This window comes from Pomacea canaliculata, linkage group LG7 (genome assembly GCF_003073045.1).
Source record: "Pomacea canaliculata isolate SZHN2017 linkage group LG7, ASM307304v1, whole genome shotgun sequence".
NCBI classification, from domain to species: Eukaryota; Metazoa; Mollusca; class Gastropoda; order Architaenioglossa; family Ampullariidae; genus Pomacea; species Pomacea canaliculata.
Window position 1 is genome coordinate 7,806,864 of NC_037596.1, and position 15,696 is coordinate 7,822,559.

The window sequence follows — 15,696 nt, forward strand, 5'->3', positions numbered from 1 at the left end:
ATGTTTGTGCTCCCTGGGCGAAACTCTTGCAGTGACTGTGTTAACTCCGACATTGCCTGGGTCAAAAGGTCGGCCGCCTGCAGGTTATCTGTGGAGGTTCCAGGTGCCACCACCACATCACCATAGCCCTCCACAGCAATACTTGTTCCCTCCTCACTAGGTACAACAGCCAAGTCTGTCACAAACTCTTCCTTACTGCGAGGTTTTCTGCGTTCTGAGATGGCAGGTACAAGGTCGGGATGGCTTTTTCTTTGATGCTAAAGTAAGAAATTTATAGAAAGTTTAAAAAGAAGACACTGTTTTCAATCTTCAAAAACATTGTTATTTTCTTCAGTTTTTTTCCTTTCCCTCTCAAAGTGATACCTATGGTTTACATGATTAAGTGCTAACAAATTCTACTGTAAGGAATGTGTAAATCTAAAAGGATTTGTTTCTACAAATAGTAATTTAAAAAATCCTTAACTGCCATGATCAAGTTTAGTATGCTAAAACAATCACAGGCTTGCATTGTTCCTCTTTGCACTTTCTGTATTTGATTTTATTCATCATTAGTACTGTTGTTTATTCTTTCATAGCTCATATGTTATTCGTTTGTTTTTTTGTCCCTCATATGCTGTCCATGTCTCGTTCTTATTCTTAGGCGCTAACAGCATGCTCCTTAGGAGTGTGAGTATGTCCTTCCCAAATTTTGCATTTATTGTTATTATTATGTGTGCATGCATAAGCAAGATGTACGAGTGCAGGCTGTCAAGAACAACTGAGCTTAAATTACATCTAAGCATTCCTGATGATAAAGCAGAACTAAGTCAGTACTCCCTCATTTTAATTAACATTTCAGTCTCATATCTATCTTTTAAACACATTTAATCCCTGTCATTGTTTTCCCAAGGACTGAAAAGTTGATGGAAAGCTCCTTGTGTTACTTGCTGCTAGAAAGGAAGAAGATGCAAGCCAGGCTAGGAGTTGATGTGAATGACCCGGCAGCAATCTTTGTCAGCCATCATACTTAACAGATGCCTACTTCTTACCTGCATGAGTTTGGCCTTGCTTGCATACTGTTTGTGGCAGAAGCTGCAGCCGTGTGGTACTGTAGTGATGGAACCGACAGGCTGGGAGAATGTCTGGTTGGGAATTCCGGGTGTCACTTCCAGCATTACTTTTTTGCGGGAGCTAGGGGGTAGCTGAGCCCCAGGGTGGTTCTTGAGGTAGTGGGCTTTCCTCTTGGAACTGGACTTGTACACCTTGTCACAGTGTTGGCAGAAGTAGTCTCGCTGAGTCTTCAGAATGGGCAGAGTCAGCTCTGGCACAGAATCCTAGCTTCACCTCCGGGTGCCGTTTTGCCAGATGGTTTACAAGCATACCCCGCCGCTTGAAGCCAATAAGGCAGTGGTTACATTTGTACATAAATCGGTGATACTCTGATGGGGATACCTGCAAAAGGAAGACCATAAACTAAAGCTCTGAAAACTTAACTCCAGGTACTCACTCATGAGGAAAAAAAAAGTTTTGCTGTTCTTTATGCTTTCTCGTAATTTGCATTATTCCATGGCACTGAGTTTCATAACAAAGTTTAAAAGGAATGCTTGCATGACTAGTTACATTGTTTGAAAACAAGCCAGTCTCTCACAGTAATATCTGCAGTTTCTAAAGTAAAATGTTAACACATAGACAGCTTTTTGTTTTTATGTAATGTGATGACTGTCAAGTGATGATGTATGCTGTTTCACAGAGAAATAATGCAGTTTCTCAGACTGCAGAAGACTCATTAACAGATGAAAAAACAACACTGCTTTTGTTCACACCTCCAAAACAAATATGCCTGCTTGTTATGGAAAGTACTTTTACCAAGCCAAAAATGAGCTAAAATCTGATAATTTGCAAATAAAGACTAACTGCAAAGTCTTGATATTCTTGATATCCAAAGCAGCATCACATGGTAAAATTCCACATTCTGTCTGTTCACCTGGTTAACCTGAAGCAACACGAGTGCAGGGAAGACAAGAGAGGATTATCAACCTACCTTTGGGGTGAATCGTTTGAGACTTGGTGGTTTTTGTGGCCGTGACAGCTGCCAAGCCTCTCTTTCAGCTGAGTGCATGCGCTTGGTGTGCTCCTTTAGCTTGTCCTTGCGCTTGAACTGTCGGCCACAAGTCTCACACATAAACTCACGATGAGATGTGTGACGCAACATGTGAAGCTTCAGTTTGTCTGGACGTGAGAAAACCTGGAAACATGAGGCAAATCCATTTAATTTTTCCCGTTGCACATTAAAATGTAAAATGAGATACTGTGTTTTCTCTCTCTCTCATAATTTTTCAAAAATATGAATAAAATTAAAATAAAACTATACATTTAAATATTCTTCCTCCCTCTCTTTCATAGTCTTAAACAAATAATTCTTTGTGCCTACCCTTGGGCAGTCTGAACATGGATACTGCTTCTCAGAGTGAAAGCTTCTGATATGTTTACGAATGATATTAAAGTCATCAAACATCTTTCCACAATCTCGGCATTTGAAGATCCCATTTTCATCTGCATGTTGGTTGACATGTTGCTTGAGCAGTCCAATGTGGTCAAACCCTTCATGACACATTGGACATTCATAGTACTTTTTCTCGCTGTGTGTTTTAAGGTGGCAGGCTAGTGCTGAATTGTTCATGAAGCGCTTGTGGCATGTGTGACACTCAAGTGGTTTCATGCGCTCCTCTCCATGGCAAAGCAAATGTCTCTGAAGTTTCTCCTGAGCTGTGAAAGCCTGCAATGCAAAATTACAGAGAACAGACATGTCAGCGTAAGTCTGACATTGACCAACTTTAGTCCCACTGGGTGATTTAAACTTAAGCTGTGTTTGTTTTGTTTTGTTTTGTTTTTTTTGTTTTTTTTGTGAAGGAAATGTGGGACAGCACTGTGGACAAATTAAGTACAAAGATGACCACAAGAAAGATATTTGCAAACATGAGCTTATAATAAAAAAAAATTTGTATTTTGTTGCATTAAACATCTACACCAGATAACCCATCACTCTCAACAAATTCATGTGAAACCTAAAATAAGCAATTTCCATTAAAAAACAATAACTGTTGCTGTTCAGAACCTGCTTGTACTACAATAGTTTATAGCAAAATAGTGATTAGGAAAAGTACAAGTGTGAAACAGTATGGGCTGAGTAAAAGGTTAAAGAAACTAAACTTTTCTCACCTTCCAGCACACATGGCATTTGAAAGGACGGTCTGTTGTGACCTGGGGGCCTTCGCATGCTCAGCAACATGCTCGATGAGGTCCCGCTTATTCTGGAACTGACTGTGGCAAACTGGGCAGACAAGGCATGACTCCAGGCAGACTAGATTGTGGTCCCCATCTGCTCCATTGCCTCCAATACCATTCCCAGCAGCGGCAGAAGCACCATCATCTCCTGATGAAGCATCTGCACCAAGAGGGATGATGGGATCGCAGGTGATTTTGCGGATCTCATCCAGCCCCACATCTTCCGCTGCATGGGTTAGCGTGTGCAGATTAAGCAGGCTGGGGTTATCAAATGTTAGGTTGCAGTGGGTGCACACCCATTCCTGGTTACCTCCCTCGTGACCCTTCCTCTTATAGAGAGACTTCATAGTCTGCCGAAGACGTTCTGAGGCAGGCCGGCGCTGGTATTTCTTCAATGACCTCGAATCAGAATTGTGTGCAATGCTCAGTCTGTTCTTATGAATGTATGCATATGTAAATGAGGTTATTTAAACAAACAAATAAACAAAAAACACAATTATATTTGTTTCATTGACTAATACAGTTGACAAAACAGGGAAAGGAATAAGTAATTAAGCTAAGCTATGAGCCAAATGAAAATACCCCTTGCCTGTTTTTACAAAAACTGAAACAGTAACTGTTCTAGGGCACACGAGTGAAGGGAGTGTTTTTTTGTGGCCTAGGTGGCTAATGCCTACTGTCTCATGGGAGGGGGGGATAATTTACAAAGCAAAAGTAATACCAGACCTTGTAAGGTTAAATTATCATAAGGATCTCAAAGAAAGGAATTTACACATTAAACTGTATTTCTATATGCATAAGGGGGGATGCTCTTTAGTCTGGAAGTTTGTGCACTCAGTGTTTTAGGTCAAAGTTACTGATTCGTGGCCTTTAAACCTGCAGCTGGAAACTTTCCTCATCTCCTCCTCCCCGACTACTCGTCGGAAATTGTTTAGGGACAGTCAAAGGACATAGATGTGTAGGTTGTACTTTTCACATACTGTCTTAGATACAGGCTACCATTTACAGATCCCTATCCACAAAGCTACTTAGTTGTGAGACCATTGCCTTATGTGTAACAGCGTAATTTTGCACGCGCACACACACACAATTTTTTCTTTCTCTCACTCTTCATCCCTCTCCACTTTATATGCATAAACATATAAACATTTACAAGCATGTAGGGAAAGTATCCATAACCAAACATTACTATAGGGCAACATGTTGATGCACATATCCCTGTCACAGAAAACATAATGCATCTTGTTAGAGGCAAGAGACTAAACAGCAGAAGCAACTCTCACTTGTTCAGGTAGATGCTGCTAGGTTTCTTTTTCCACTGATAAGCAAAACCATCTCCACCCTGAAGTTTGAAAAAAAAGGTTGTCAATGATGATTGTCAATGATTGTAGCAATGCACTTAAAAGCTAATAGCAAAGTGCATGCACTGATAAATATGCACATACGTACACACTTGCATGTACACATTTTGGTAATAACACGAACTAATATCCCTGGACTGCTGGCAGATGATTTTTTTCCAGTTAACTGCTAAAATGAGGCATTAGAAGACATAGATTCCGGTTTATTCACATTTCAGATTAGCTACTAAAACAAGGCATTAGACGACATAGCTTCCAGTTTATTCACATTCTTTGTTCACTAGTTCACTTTGATTGCACTGATGCTGATCCTGATGCTGATGACGAGTCAGAGAATCTTTACAATGGGTGTGAATGTTCAAAGTACTACACATGTTGCAAAGGGGAGTGTGCAAATGACAAGTGGGGGGAACATGATTTAGCAGAGATTTGACAACACATAGCGAATCTTTGGCAGAAGCAGAATCACTGTCAGAACTTGGTGATGAGGGACATGCAGCAGAATAAAGATGAGCGGCAAGCAGGTGGTGGATTTTTTTCAAAAGGCACTTTTTACAATGACTAGCATGGAAGCGAAAGATTCGAAACCATTGTTTCGATGTGGCAGTCATGTGAAACCTACACGTAAGATGATCTACAAGGAACCTAAACACACAGACAGATTTTGTGTGTGCATAAAGATCGAGTACTTTTTGCGCTAAGGATCCATGTGAAACCTCTGAGCTCCAACTTGCCATTTTTGACAGGCAGCAACTAAATCTAGAAAATTCTAAATAACCACCAGGATACAACCAATTAAACAATGCCAAGAAAGGTTGCTGCATGAAAATAATTCCTCAAGCAATGTCCACAGTTACAGCTTATAGTCTACCTAATAACAGTAATAAATGGGAATTTATGAAGCGCAATATCTTGGCCAAAGGTAGACTCCCTGAGCTGAATAAGATCTTAAAATAATAACAAAGATGTTGAACAAAATTGTCACAAAGATGTAGAAGGAAGAACAATACAAGGACTCGCTGGATTCTGGCAGTAAAAAGCAGTTGCTGTAGATTTAATGGAAATGACTCCTGAAAATAGGGGTTTTTAGATCAGGAGAATACATTGAATAATCATAAGAATATGAAGAAATGTTATCAAATGAAACTGCAAAAAGTATGATCATCACTTCAGTTTATTCAACGCAACTCAAGGTCACCACCAAAGAAGTGATGCAGGGAGAAGTGGAATCTAGCAAATAAATCCAAACAATTCACACTTCAAATAAAATTATATACAATTCTGTTGCAAACCAGAAGAGGAAGAAAATGAAGCAGAAACACATGTGAACATGAAGGTCCAAAACTTTTATCCAACTCAAAGCACGACAACAAACCAAAAAAAAAGTATGGAGAGCCAATCCCATCAGCCTGTTAGGCGAAGGGTTAGGGTTAGGTTTAGGTGCTCACACAGGGTTTTGTCAAACCAAACGATTCATATGAATTAACTTCTCTAACCCCCACCCAAAATATATCCTTCCAATTATTTTCAGTCACCTGTCGGGCTTTGTTTCTCAAGAGACCGCTTCTTGCTGATGCTGCTTTGTTGTTGCTGTCTGCTCCTTCACCAGATCCTGACTTGGTTTCCTTATCATCTTTTATGTCATTGACTTCGACTGCCACTGGTTCTTCCGTTTCATGCTCCAGCAGGTGGCGCTGTAATGCCATAGAAGTGCGGAACTTACGATTGCATTCACAACACTGGAATCTGCTGGCCTGTTCATCCAGTGTTGCCCAGTCAGCTTCCATCAGCTCATGTGGCTTCATGCCCATGCGGTCTGCATAGTGAGCTGCATACCACACCTGCAAGCATCCATTTTTTAATTGCAATCCTGATGTTCTGAAATGTCAATTTTAGTAGGCTTGCTGCTGACCAAAAGCTGGATGTGGTTAATTTGAAAAAGAAATATCTACTATTCTAGGGAAGCAACTACTGCATTCAAAATGAATATGAATTTTCTGCAGTTACATACCTCAAACTTATTTTTTTTTTTTTAATAAATCATCATGACTTAAAGTTAAATATGTCCAAAAACGTTCACAATAAATATATCAAACATTAATTTATAGCCCACTCTGCTTTCAAATTTATATAGAACTAATGATATGCTCTGTAAATATGTTCATGCGTATTTTGCCTCCATTGAGGGAACATGGCTTGATCAACTAGCTGATCACTTCTGACAAATGCAAAACCATGCACTTTTGTCATCAACAATGCTAGGTTAGAAAAGCGAAAAAAAGATGAAAATAAGCATTCTATGTATGAAAATTCAGTTGCAGACATGGGTGAAACACCCTCCTGCTACCTCTGCAAGTATTGGAAAAGCTCTGTAGTATATTTACTGATCAAGCAACCTTCTCCCAAATGTATCATGGTTTGGAAAGAGTTACAAGGATCAGCGTGGTTCATGCGAAGAAGCAAGACACTTACTTTTAGCTCTTGCCTGGCCTCTATATTCTTGATGACACTGAAAAAAACATCTTGGCCATGCTGATATGCGACAAGGTTCTGTTCGCTGTAAGAAGCAGCAGGCCGGACAAACATCATCCAGTTACATTTGTTTTCGTCACTCAATTCAAAATAGCTGATGGTCTGATCTGGTTTCTCAAGCTGCAACAAGTCCATAATTAGTCCTTCATCAGCAAGATGTTCCATACAAGTTTCAGGTTAACTGTGATTAAACTAAAAAATAAAAGATTTACGCCCAAAACATGTTTCATAAACTGTGAAGCAGATGCAAGACACTCACAATAAGAACAAAGTTTCTGTTAGTGATTCTGTCGACTGAATCCACCAACTCTCCAACCAGAGGACCAAACTGTGTCATCTTTGGAATTGCCTTTTTGGCAAATACACCTAGTTCTGGAAACACATAAAGCATTAGGGCTCATTATGATATTCAGTCAAAATTCCAGGTTCTGTAAAGCTTTAGTTTAAAATGCAAATTTTTAAAATGATCTCTAGAGTAATATATAAAAGTCTACTTGCATTTACTCCAAATTCCCAATCCACCATTATTAAATGCAAAAAACCTCAATGTCCCAACAAATAAAGAACACATGCCTGTCGGTTGATTACTTTCTTCTGGCTGCCCCAAGCGGAAAATCTGTAGCATATTGGGAAGGGATGCCCATGCTCGTGACAGCACAACCTTGTCTGAGACCACCGTAAGATGATGCGTGGGACACTCACCATGGTATGCAACTTGACATTCTTCACACCCTATGAACACAATAATATCATTTTAATGTACAAGGCAGAACTCTAGAAAATACTAAACTATTAAAGAATTTAACTCTCTCTTATTTTTAATTCATTCAGAATACTTCTTCTTGCACATTATACTGTATTACCAAATCATAACAAACTTTTGTATGCTTAAATAATAAAATAACCTTTTGTATTGTGACCCCATTCTTTGATCAGACCAACGACATTTTCATGGACTTATGTCACTATATAAACATCATCTCTATTACAACTACCTCCCAAACACTACTTATGACCAATAGTTTGTGCTGTATTACAACTTTGCTCTTTTTACTTTTTTAACATAAGTCATGCGTTGAAAAAAACAAGAATATTTTAAAACTGACTGCTGCTGGACAGCCATTTGCCCTATTTTACGATTTTCAGCAAAAGTAAAATAAACTTTGAAAGAGACTGATTGTTCATTGGGTCATTCTAACCCAAATCATACGGACCACTGGCCTGAGTCGATTGAGCCCACCAGTCCTATATCAACTCCATTAGACATCGCAACAAATCGATCACTGATGATACTACTACTATATACCATCAAATATTACCAACAAGTTTAGCTATCATCTTACTAAACAAAAATTACCACTTGGCACCCACATTCATAGAACAAATCTCACAGTGTCATTCACATTACCAAAGAAAATTTCATTTTGTTTGTGGTTTGTAAATAATTTGTAAATTTTGACCAGTAAATTAAGCAAATTGTTCCTGAAAAAAAGCCAGTGTCAGACATCTTAGGAGATGTGGCAGCTTCTAATGAGAGATACTGTTGCAGTGAGTTAGCTCTCACTATACAGCACCCTTGATTTCAAAAATACATGATAGAATGCTGTCCACTATGAAATAACACTTAGTTTATTTTAAAACTTTACGTTAAAAGTTATGTTATTATTCTATGAGTACTTAAAAATGATTAAAAAATTTACACACGCACCAGGAGATGAGACGGTGTCTCTTCTTGGTGTCACAGGTAAGTGACCACTGTGGAGTTATCAGACCAGATCTAAAGTCCTGAAGTTAAGAGCTTTTAGTGAAAGAGTGGAGCCACAAAGGCTTCTCACTCTCTAGATTTGTGTCAGAAAGTGCAAAGAAAGCTGGTGTATCCCAGAAGGAAGGAGGCATCTCTTTTATAAGCTCTCTTTTCAAAAGCATTTTATAGCAGTCTAAAGCAGATGTACCTGGGTTTAGTGTGGCCTTTAGCAACCATGGCTGCTAGCCCTATGGACGAGGGACAATCATACATTTGGTTAAAGAGTTGTAGCCCCACAAGCTCCTAACAGTTGGTTCTTCTGGTAAAGTTAATGAAGAATGTGAGAATTTTAATCTTCAAGTACATTTGCTATTTTCAGAAACATTTTTTTAAGATATGCGACTCACAGAGCTCATCATAGTTGTAGGGACCAGGCTCATAAACCTGCCTGTTACGAGCACTATTCAACTCCTCCTGCTTAAAGTTGGCCAGACGAGTGCTTTTTCGAGTCTGAATTGCCTGCAAATGACATGTTTTGACAACAGTTAACTACCACCACTATTCCCACTAAATAAAGCCAAACAAAAGGAAAAACAATGTTAAATGCCAACATGACTGCAAAATTCATTTAAAATGACTTTTACTTGGTTAGCATGCAATTAAATCCCAGATAAGCACACACACATATAAACTTTTTTTTTCATCACATATATGAAGGAACAAATATACAAAAGAATGAAGATGTACATGCATGAACATACACAAAAAAGAGAGAGAGAAAACAAAGATTGAGAGAGGCTTGGAAAGTAACATTGATCAGAGCAAACACTAACCCCCAACCATTTCTAAAACCCTAAACTCAGTCAACGGAAATTCCCTGTTTATAAAGTATGTTTTCACTCTTACATATACACACATTCATACTCATCTGAGAGAAAACAACAAAATGGGGGAGAGAGAGAGAGACAGGGAGAGGAAGAGAATAAGAGGTTTATCAAAGCAGAACATACAGGCACAGAAGTCTGCAGCTGACTGGCTCCAGATGAACAGGGCTGGCTCTGTTCAGGGTCAGAGGAGGGAGCCTCTTCTACTACTATTGCCCTATAAGCTGAAGGACCTAAGCCTACACTGCTGCTCTCTGCTGCTGACACTACCGAGTTACCTAAAAATAAATGTCTTATTTTTCAAATTATAAAGAAAATATAGTTTTCTTTCTACCTGTTTTAAAAATTCATTTCAAAATACTTTTCTGTAAGCATTAAATCACTTGATTTTGAATAATACTGTGGCATTGCTGAAGGTTTTGCTTTTTGTTTTCTTTTATCTTCATGAAAATATGAAAACAGATATAGAAATATTTTGCTTGTGTATCGTATTTTTTTGTTTTGGTGGACAGCTGTAAATTATTTTATCAATAATTCTGATTTGAACATTAAAAATAAAGAAACAAACAAAAAAAAGTTATTGACTACTGACATTTAATAAAGGCTTGTCCTTTCGCTCACCTAGTGAATCTGATATCCCTGAGCTGTTCAGTGATACCACATTACCATGCTCCTCCAGTGTCCTTGACCCTGCTGCTTCCATGGCAACACTCTGTAATGTTGACAGCTGACTAGAGTCTAGAGTGTCATCCATCACTGCACTGGTTACCGTTGCAGCAACAGCTTGCGGTCCTGAGATCATGGTGGAGTGCAGTCCATCTGACTCAACTCCCACAGTGTGACCAGCCAGGTTGACAGCATGCAAGAATGCCCGAGCTGATTTACATCAATCAGTTAATTATAAACATCAAAACATCTTTCAAAATCAAAGTGGATCATGTTTGATATAGAACTTTGTTGCTAAGTTTGCTAAGTAAAGCTGAAAAAAAAACCCCAATCCAGATGGATGAAGCATCCATTATCCACAATCTACAAACCCACTTTTAAATTGGCCCTTTTTACTTTGCTTCTGGTTATCTCCCTTTTATCGCTCATAAAAAGTGCAAAAAAATCTTGGGTATAGCTCTTTCTGTCCCACCTCTTCCGCTACTTGGAGTTCCTTTCCTTGTCCCTTTATTGTGCTTCATCAATGCAACAGTTCATATAAGGGTTGAAAACAAATTTTGATCACTAACATCTGTTATAAAATGTCGGAGCTTCACCTACCCACTTGTCTACCTCTTGGACTATGGATGCTCTGTCTGCCAGTTATTTTTGAATTTTCTTGTACCTCATCGCTACTGCCCTGGCTTTTTTTTAAAACATGCCTTACTATTCTTAAACTGTGATTGAGTTTTCATCTGTGAAGGACTTAAAATCAACCATTACTGCACTGTTAAAGTCAAGCATAACTGATATTCTAAGTGACTTTACGGCCTTTTCGGAACTCCTGAAATGACTATCACTTTTGTTACCAAGAAGAAAATGAGGCCAACCTCCAACATGAGATTCACAGTCCAAGTCTTCCTGTGTTGTGTCGCATTCTCCCATGGTCACCTCCATCTTTATATCATGAGGAACAGAGCTCCTTGCTATAGCTTGGTGAATAACAGCACGAAGAGCACCCACTGTGGCAAAGAAAATTTAAGTATTTAATTGAAAAAATAAATATACCACCAGGAATGGCGAAAAGGAGAAAGCCTTGTGATCCTTTGTATTGTTTTTTTCCTTTTATTCAAATATTTTGAAAATGTACTTGAGTATAATTATATAACTTTTTAATCATTTAAGTATACCTAGAGCAGTAAAATTACTTTAAATGTAAAGTTTTGAACTAAGCTGAACAGCAATTTATAGTGGGCGAGGTTTGATATTATAGTTTTGAAATTGAAGGACCTGTATAGTGAGTTAAGTCGGTGTGTGTGAGTAACCCTACCATCTTCATTGTAATCAATGCTCACCACTGGATGTGCTGACCTCTCCTTGGCTAGAAAAGGCAGGCAAAGATGTGACTTCCATTGTGACGTATTGTCCAGAGGAAGACTGCAACAAAAAACAAGGCTTTCCTCAGAAAATTTCTTCAAAACTGTAAATTCTTTGACTCTCACTAACAGCTAACATTATTCCAGAAAAAATGCCATGGTCTACTCAAAACTCTGACCACTAAGAACAAACAATACAGAGTGAAGACCTCTGAGAGTTTCTTATCAAGTCCTAATCATCGTCTATCTTACCCTGTAAACAAAGGTACAAGAAACTACCACAATTGCATGCAGGTTAAGACAGAATTGTGTAGTGTGAAAAAGAAACAAATTCATAAAATGCTGACCATAGCAGGCATGGAGATAAGTGTTGCGTTAGGTTGCACCTCTCTGCCCTCAGGACCAATACTGATATTTGATTGGCTAACAGTGCAATCAGCTGGGGACACTACTCTTTGAACTGCCACTACTTGATTATCTTGATTTATCACATAGTAGCCCTGAAAAACAACAACAACAAAACTAAGCATATTAAAGTATCTAAATCTTACTCTGTATTCAATCTCTCTCACACACAAACACATAAAAGAACAAAGAGAAACAACAATGTGGACACAAACAACAATGAACTTTCTATCCTGCCAAATTAAAATCTCAGGACAGACTTTTTTTTAGGAAAACACTAATAATCACAGTCATTCTTTCATTAGTGTGCATAGAAAGAGACACCATACAACAAGTAATTTCAAAGCACCAGAACACCAAGGCAAATTCAGCAAATTCAAATGTCACCAGACCTGCTGCAAAGTGCTGCTGTCAACTGTTGGTGCTGCAATCAGCTGTGTTCCAGCATCTGTGGTAATGGTAGAGTAGGCTGGCATGGCCTCACTCTCAGCAGCATCCTGCTGATGGTGGTAGGAATCTTGGGTGAGTGGCGTGATGCGGCCAAATGTTGAATGTGCAGCCTGGAATAGCTCCTGTTGTGTGGCTGCATTGATCTGGTAGGCACCTATGCAGTCAAAGCTGTCTGCTGACCATCGCAACTTTTTTTTTGTAATATCCACAACGTGTGCTACATCTATCAGCCGTATGAATTCAGTTTTTTGTTTGTTGCTATGTCAAAGCAAAACGACAAACATTTTTGTATATCATATTGTTTGTTGTAACCACCCATCAAACGATATTTGTTCTTCCATTATTACAATTAAAGAGATAATTCAATAACAAAATTGCTATTTAATATTATACTGCACATACTATATTTCTCACAGTTACTTTATGCCCACGCCATGCCCAGTATTTCAAAATGACCACAAACAAAAATGAATACAGATTTTACTGATGATAAAACTTACAAATCATCACAAAATACTTATTTTTTTCCTGTAGCATTTAGGTCCTGATTTCTATGAAAAAGTAAAAATATTGCTTTTCCCTGAGTACCTGAAAAGGTTGGCCTCAAATCTTGATAGTGACTGTGATCGTACTGCCCAGAATTGGCATAGTCCTGTGCCAGCTGATGACTGTCCACATAGTGATTGTCTTGAGAACTGGACGCAAGAGCAGCAGAAGACACCTCCGCAACATATGCACTCTGGCTAGATGCCACCCATACCCCTTCCTCTGCTTCACTAGTTCCTTGATCAGGACCATCTACTTGTTCGTCCATCTTGCTGTCAATTAGACTGACCTACCCTTCCATCATGACAGCATAGGATTTTGTTTCTGTGTTGAGGAGGACTCTGTGGCAAAAGATATTGTTTCTACAGAAAATACCACCACAAATGGAGAAATAGACAGTTACTAACAACTTTGCCAATGTCATGAATGGTGTGTTATGCCTAGTCAGCAACTAAGGCTATATCACGGCAAGGCAACCAGCCCTGTAAACAGATGCCACATGCAGAGAAAGAACAGCATGCCCAAGACGAACCTGGGACAGCTAACCTTCACTGTATTGGTGACAGGTGCTAATCACTGTGCCACTGAACCCCTTTGCCAATGTCAGAAAGAAAGCTGCTAATGTAAAGCTTGTTATATGTTTACTTATGTTTATGTGGTAATATGGTAATTCTCCCTCTACTCTTTGCTCCTCAAACTAAAGCTGCTCGCAGAACAATACAAATATTCATTTAAAGTTAATGGAACTGAGATCTGTAATGTACTATTTTCAACACTGTTCACCAAATTACTTAATACGCTGAAAACACTTTCAATGGTTTGTGGAATATATATTTATTTTATTAACAGTAATAATAAATGTGTGCTTTACATAGCGTATAATCATGCTCAATAATGAATTATGAAACTGAACAACTTTAATTATTAATCAGTAAGGGCAATTACAGCTACAGTTAAGTTATAAATGGTCAAAGCTGCAAGCGAATAAATGGGGACAGAAAGTGTACTAAATGGTGTAACTTGGTGCATCCTGTCTGGTCACTGACTTTTGTCTGTAAGCGTTATTTCTTAAACCTTGTCACAGCCTGCAACATTTTTTTCCTGGCACTGTTATCCTCTTTATTACACACTAACAATTCTTGATGTTCTTTTATTTTCAACCTGCTGGTGACGCAGGCAGCTTGAATTCTATAGTTATCCTTTGGTACGAAGCTCGCAAATACTGCTAACCTCATCACCATGTCCAGTTTCTGCCACAGAATTACATTTCTAATTTTATTTGTATGGGCTGTATAGAAATGAAGCTGCTGGTCCATATATGAACTGCCGATCAACATTACTGTCAAATTTAATTTTCTCGAGGCAGCCATACTGGAAAATCATACTGACTAGTGTGTTTAACTTGTAGATTCTTTGCTCCGAATCTGTGGACCATTTTTTTTTTTATTCGTTTGTTTTTACTGAAGATGTCACAAAAATTAGCAGACGACAGTAAGTTTGGTGGTGGGTGTTGAGACGGGGGATACGAAGTGGTATGAGTCTAGCCAGACATGGACCAACCCAGCAGATCGTATATTTTACACAGCGAAGGGGACACAGCCTTCATTAAGTAACTCAAACAAGATGTCGGATTTCAATGGAACACAAAGATAAATAAATTATGCAAATAGCTTCAAAACACACCATTAAGTATATGTGATCTTATGAGTTTGTAAAATACTCATTTTGAACTTGTCTCCAATAATAGACAACATATAGACATTTGTCAACAATCAAAAGATTTTCCGTCCCCCCTTTTATCGAAATGATCCGCTGTCGGACGGATCCATTTTGACCAGCAATCTGGGAAGATACCAACAATAGTTCCCGCTTGGGGAGGGGACGCACGATTCACATCATGCTATGTGAATGTCGCGGCTTTTATTACTTGCGCATACATATAAAACTATTACGTACTGTAAGTTCTTACCTGTAACTTTAACTTTGTCGTCCAAATCTTTTCTGTATAACACAAATTTTGTTAGTTTTTTCCCAACTTACAGACTTCACGTTCTCAACGAAAGCACGTTGTCCTACCTCGCGTACGTGAAGTCTCGTGATCTCTCGTTTACACCACGTGCTACGTGTTCTTCTGCATAGCAGACGACAGATAGTTTGGAGGTGGGATAGTTCGGTAATTATGGAAGAACTAAGAAAATGATAGACAAGATGAAATGGTTTTGTCATATTGTGCTAGTTTATTTGTATAAAATGGAAACAGAAAAACTGCAATATCCCGCTGAAACTTGAAGTCTGTCCACTCCTATTTTCTCCAGAGTCGTGTCATTGTTATAAAATTATGTCTACTGCAGCAGTTCTCAACCTTTTACTTGTGACGCCCCCCTGACGAACAAAGGTACGTCCGCGCGCCCCCCTTAACCAGCAAAGTAAGCTAATTTCACTAATACCGGTATAAGAAACTTAAAAAATGACCACCTTCGAGGCCCCCC

General features: G+C 38.7%; 1 protein-coding gene across 1 annotated transcript; it reads right to left on the reverse strand.

Moving 5' to 3' along the window:
- Window positions 1–1,098: 1,098 nt before the first annotated feature.
- On the reverse strand, window positions 1,099–15,322 carry LOC112568502 (histone-lysine N-methyltransferase PRDM9-like). The gene is made up of 19 exons (XM_025245812.1): window positions 15,177–15,322; window positions 13,250–13,548; window positions 12,604–12,815; window positions 12,154–12,306; window positions 11,786–11,867; window positions 11,321–11,452; window positions 10,407–10,661; window positions 9,912–10,063; window positions 9,309–9,420; window positions 7,731–7,889; window positions 7,417–7,529; window positions 7,098–7,277; window positions 6,161–6,466; window positions 4,548–4,606; window positions 3,199–3,663; window positions 3,023–3,044; window positions 2,411–2,755; window positions 2,021–2,224; window positions 1,099–1,431 (listed from the first exon to the last, which is right to left on the reverse strand). The coding sequence occupies exons 2-19, from the start codon at window positions 13,473–13,475 to the stop codon at window positions 1,246–1,248; spliced, it is 3,363 nt and encodes a 1,120-aa protein (XP_025101597.1). The 5' UTR covers window positions 13,476–13,548; window positions 15,177–15,322; the 3' UTR covers window positions 1,099–1,245.
- Between the last annotated feature and the right edge of the window lie 374 nt (window positions 15,323–15,696).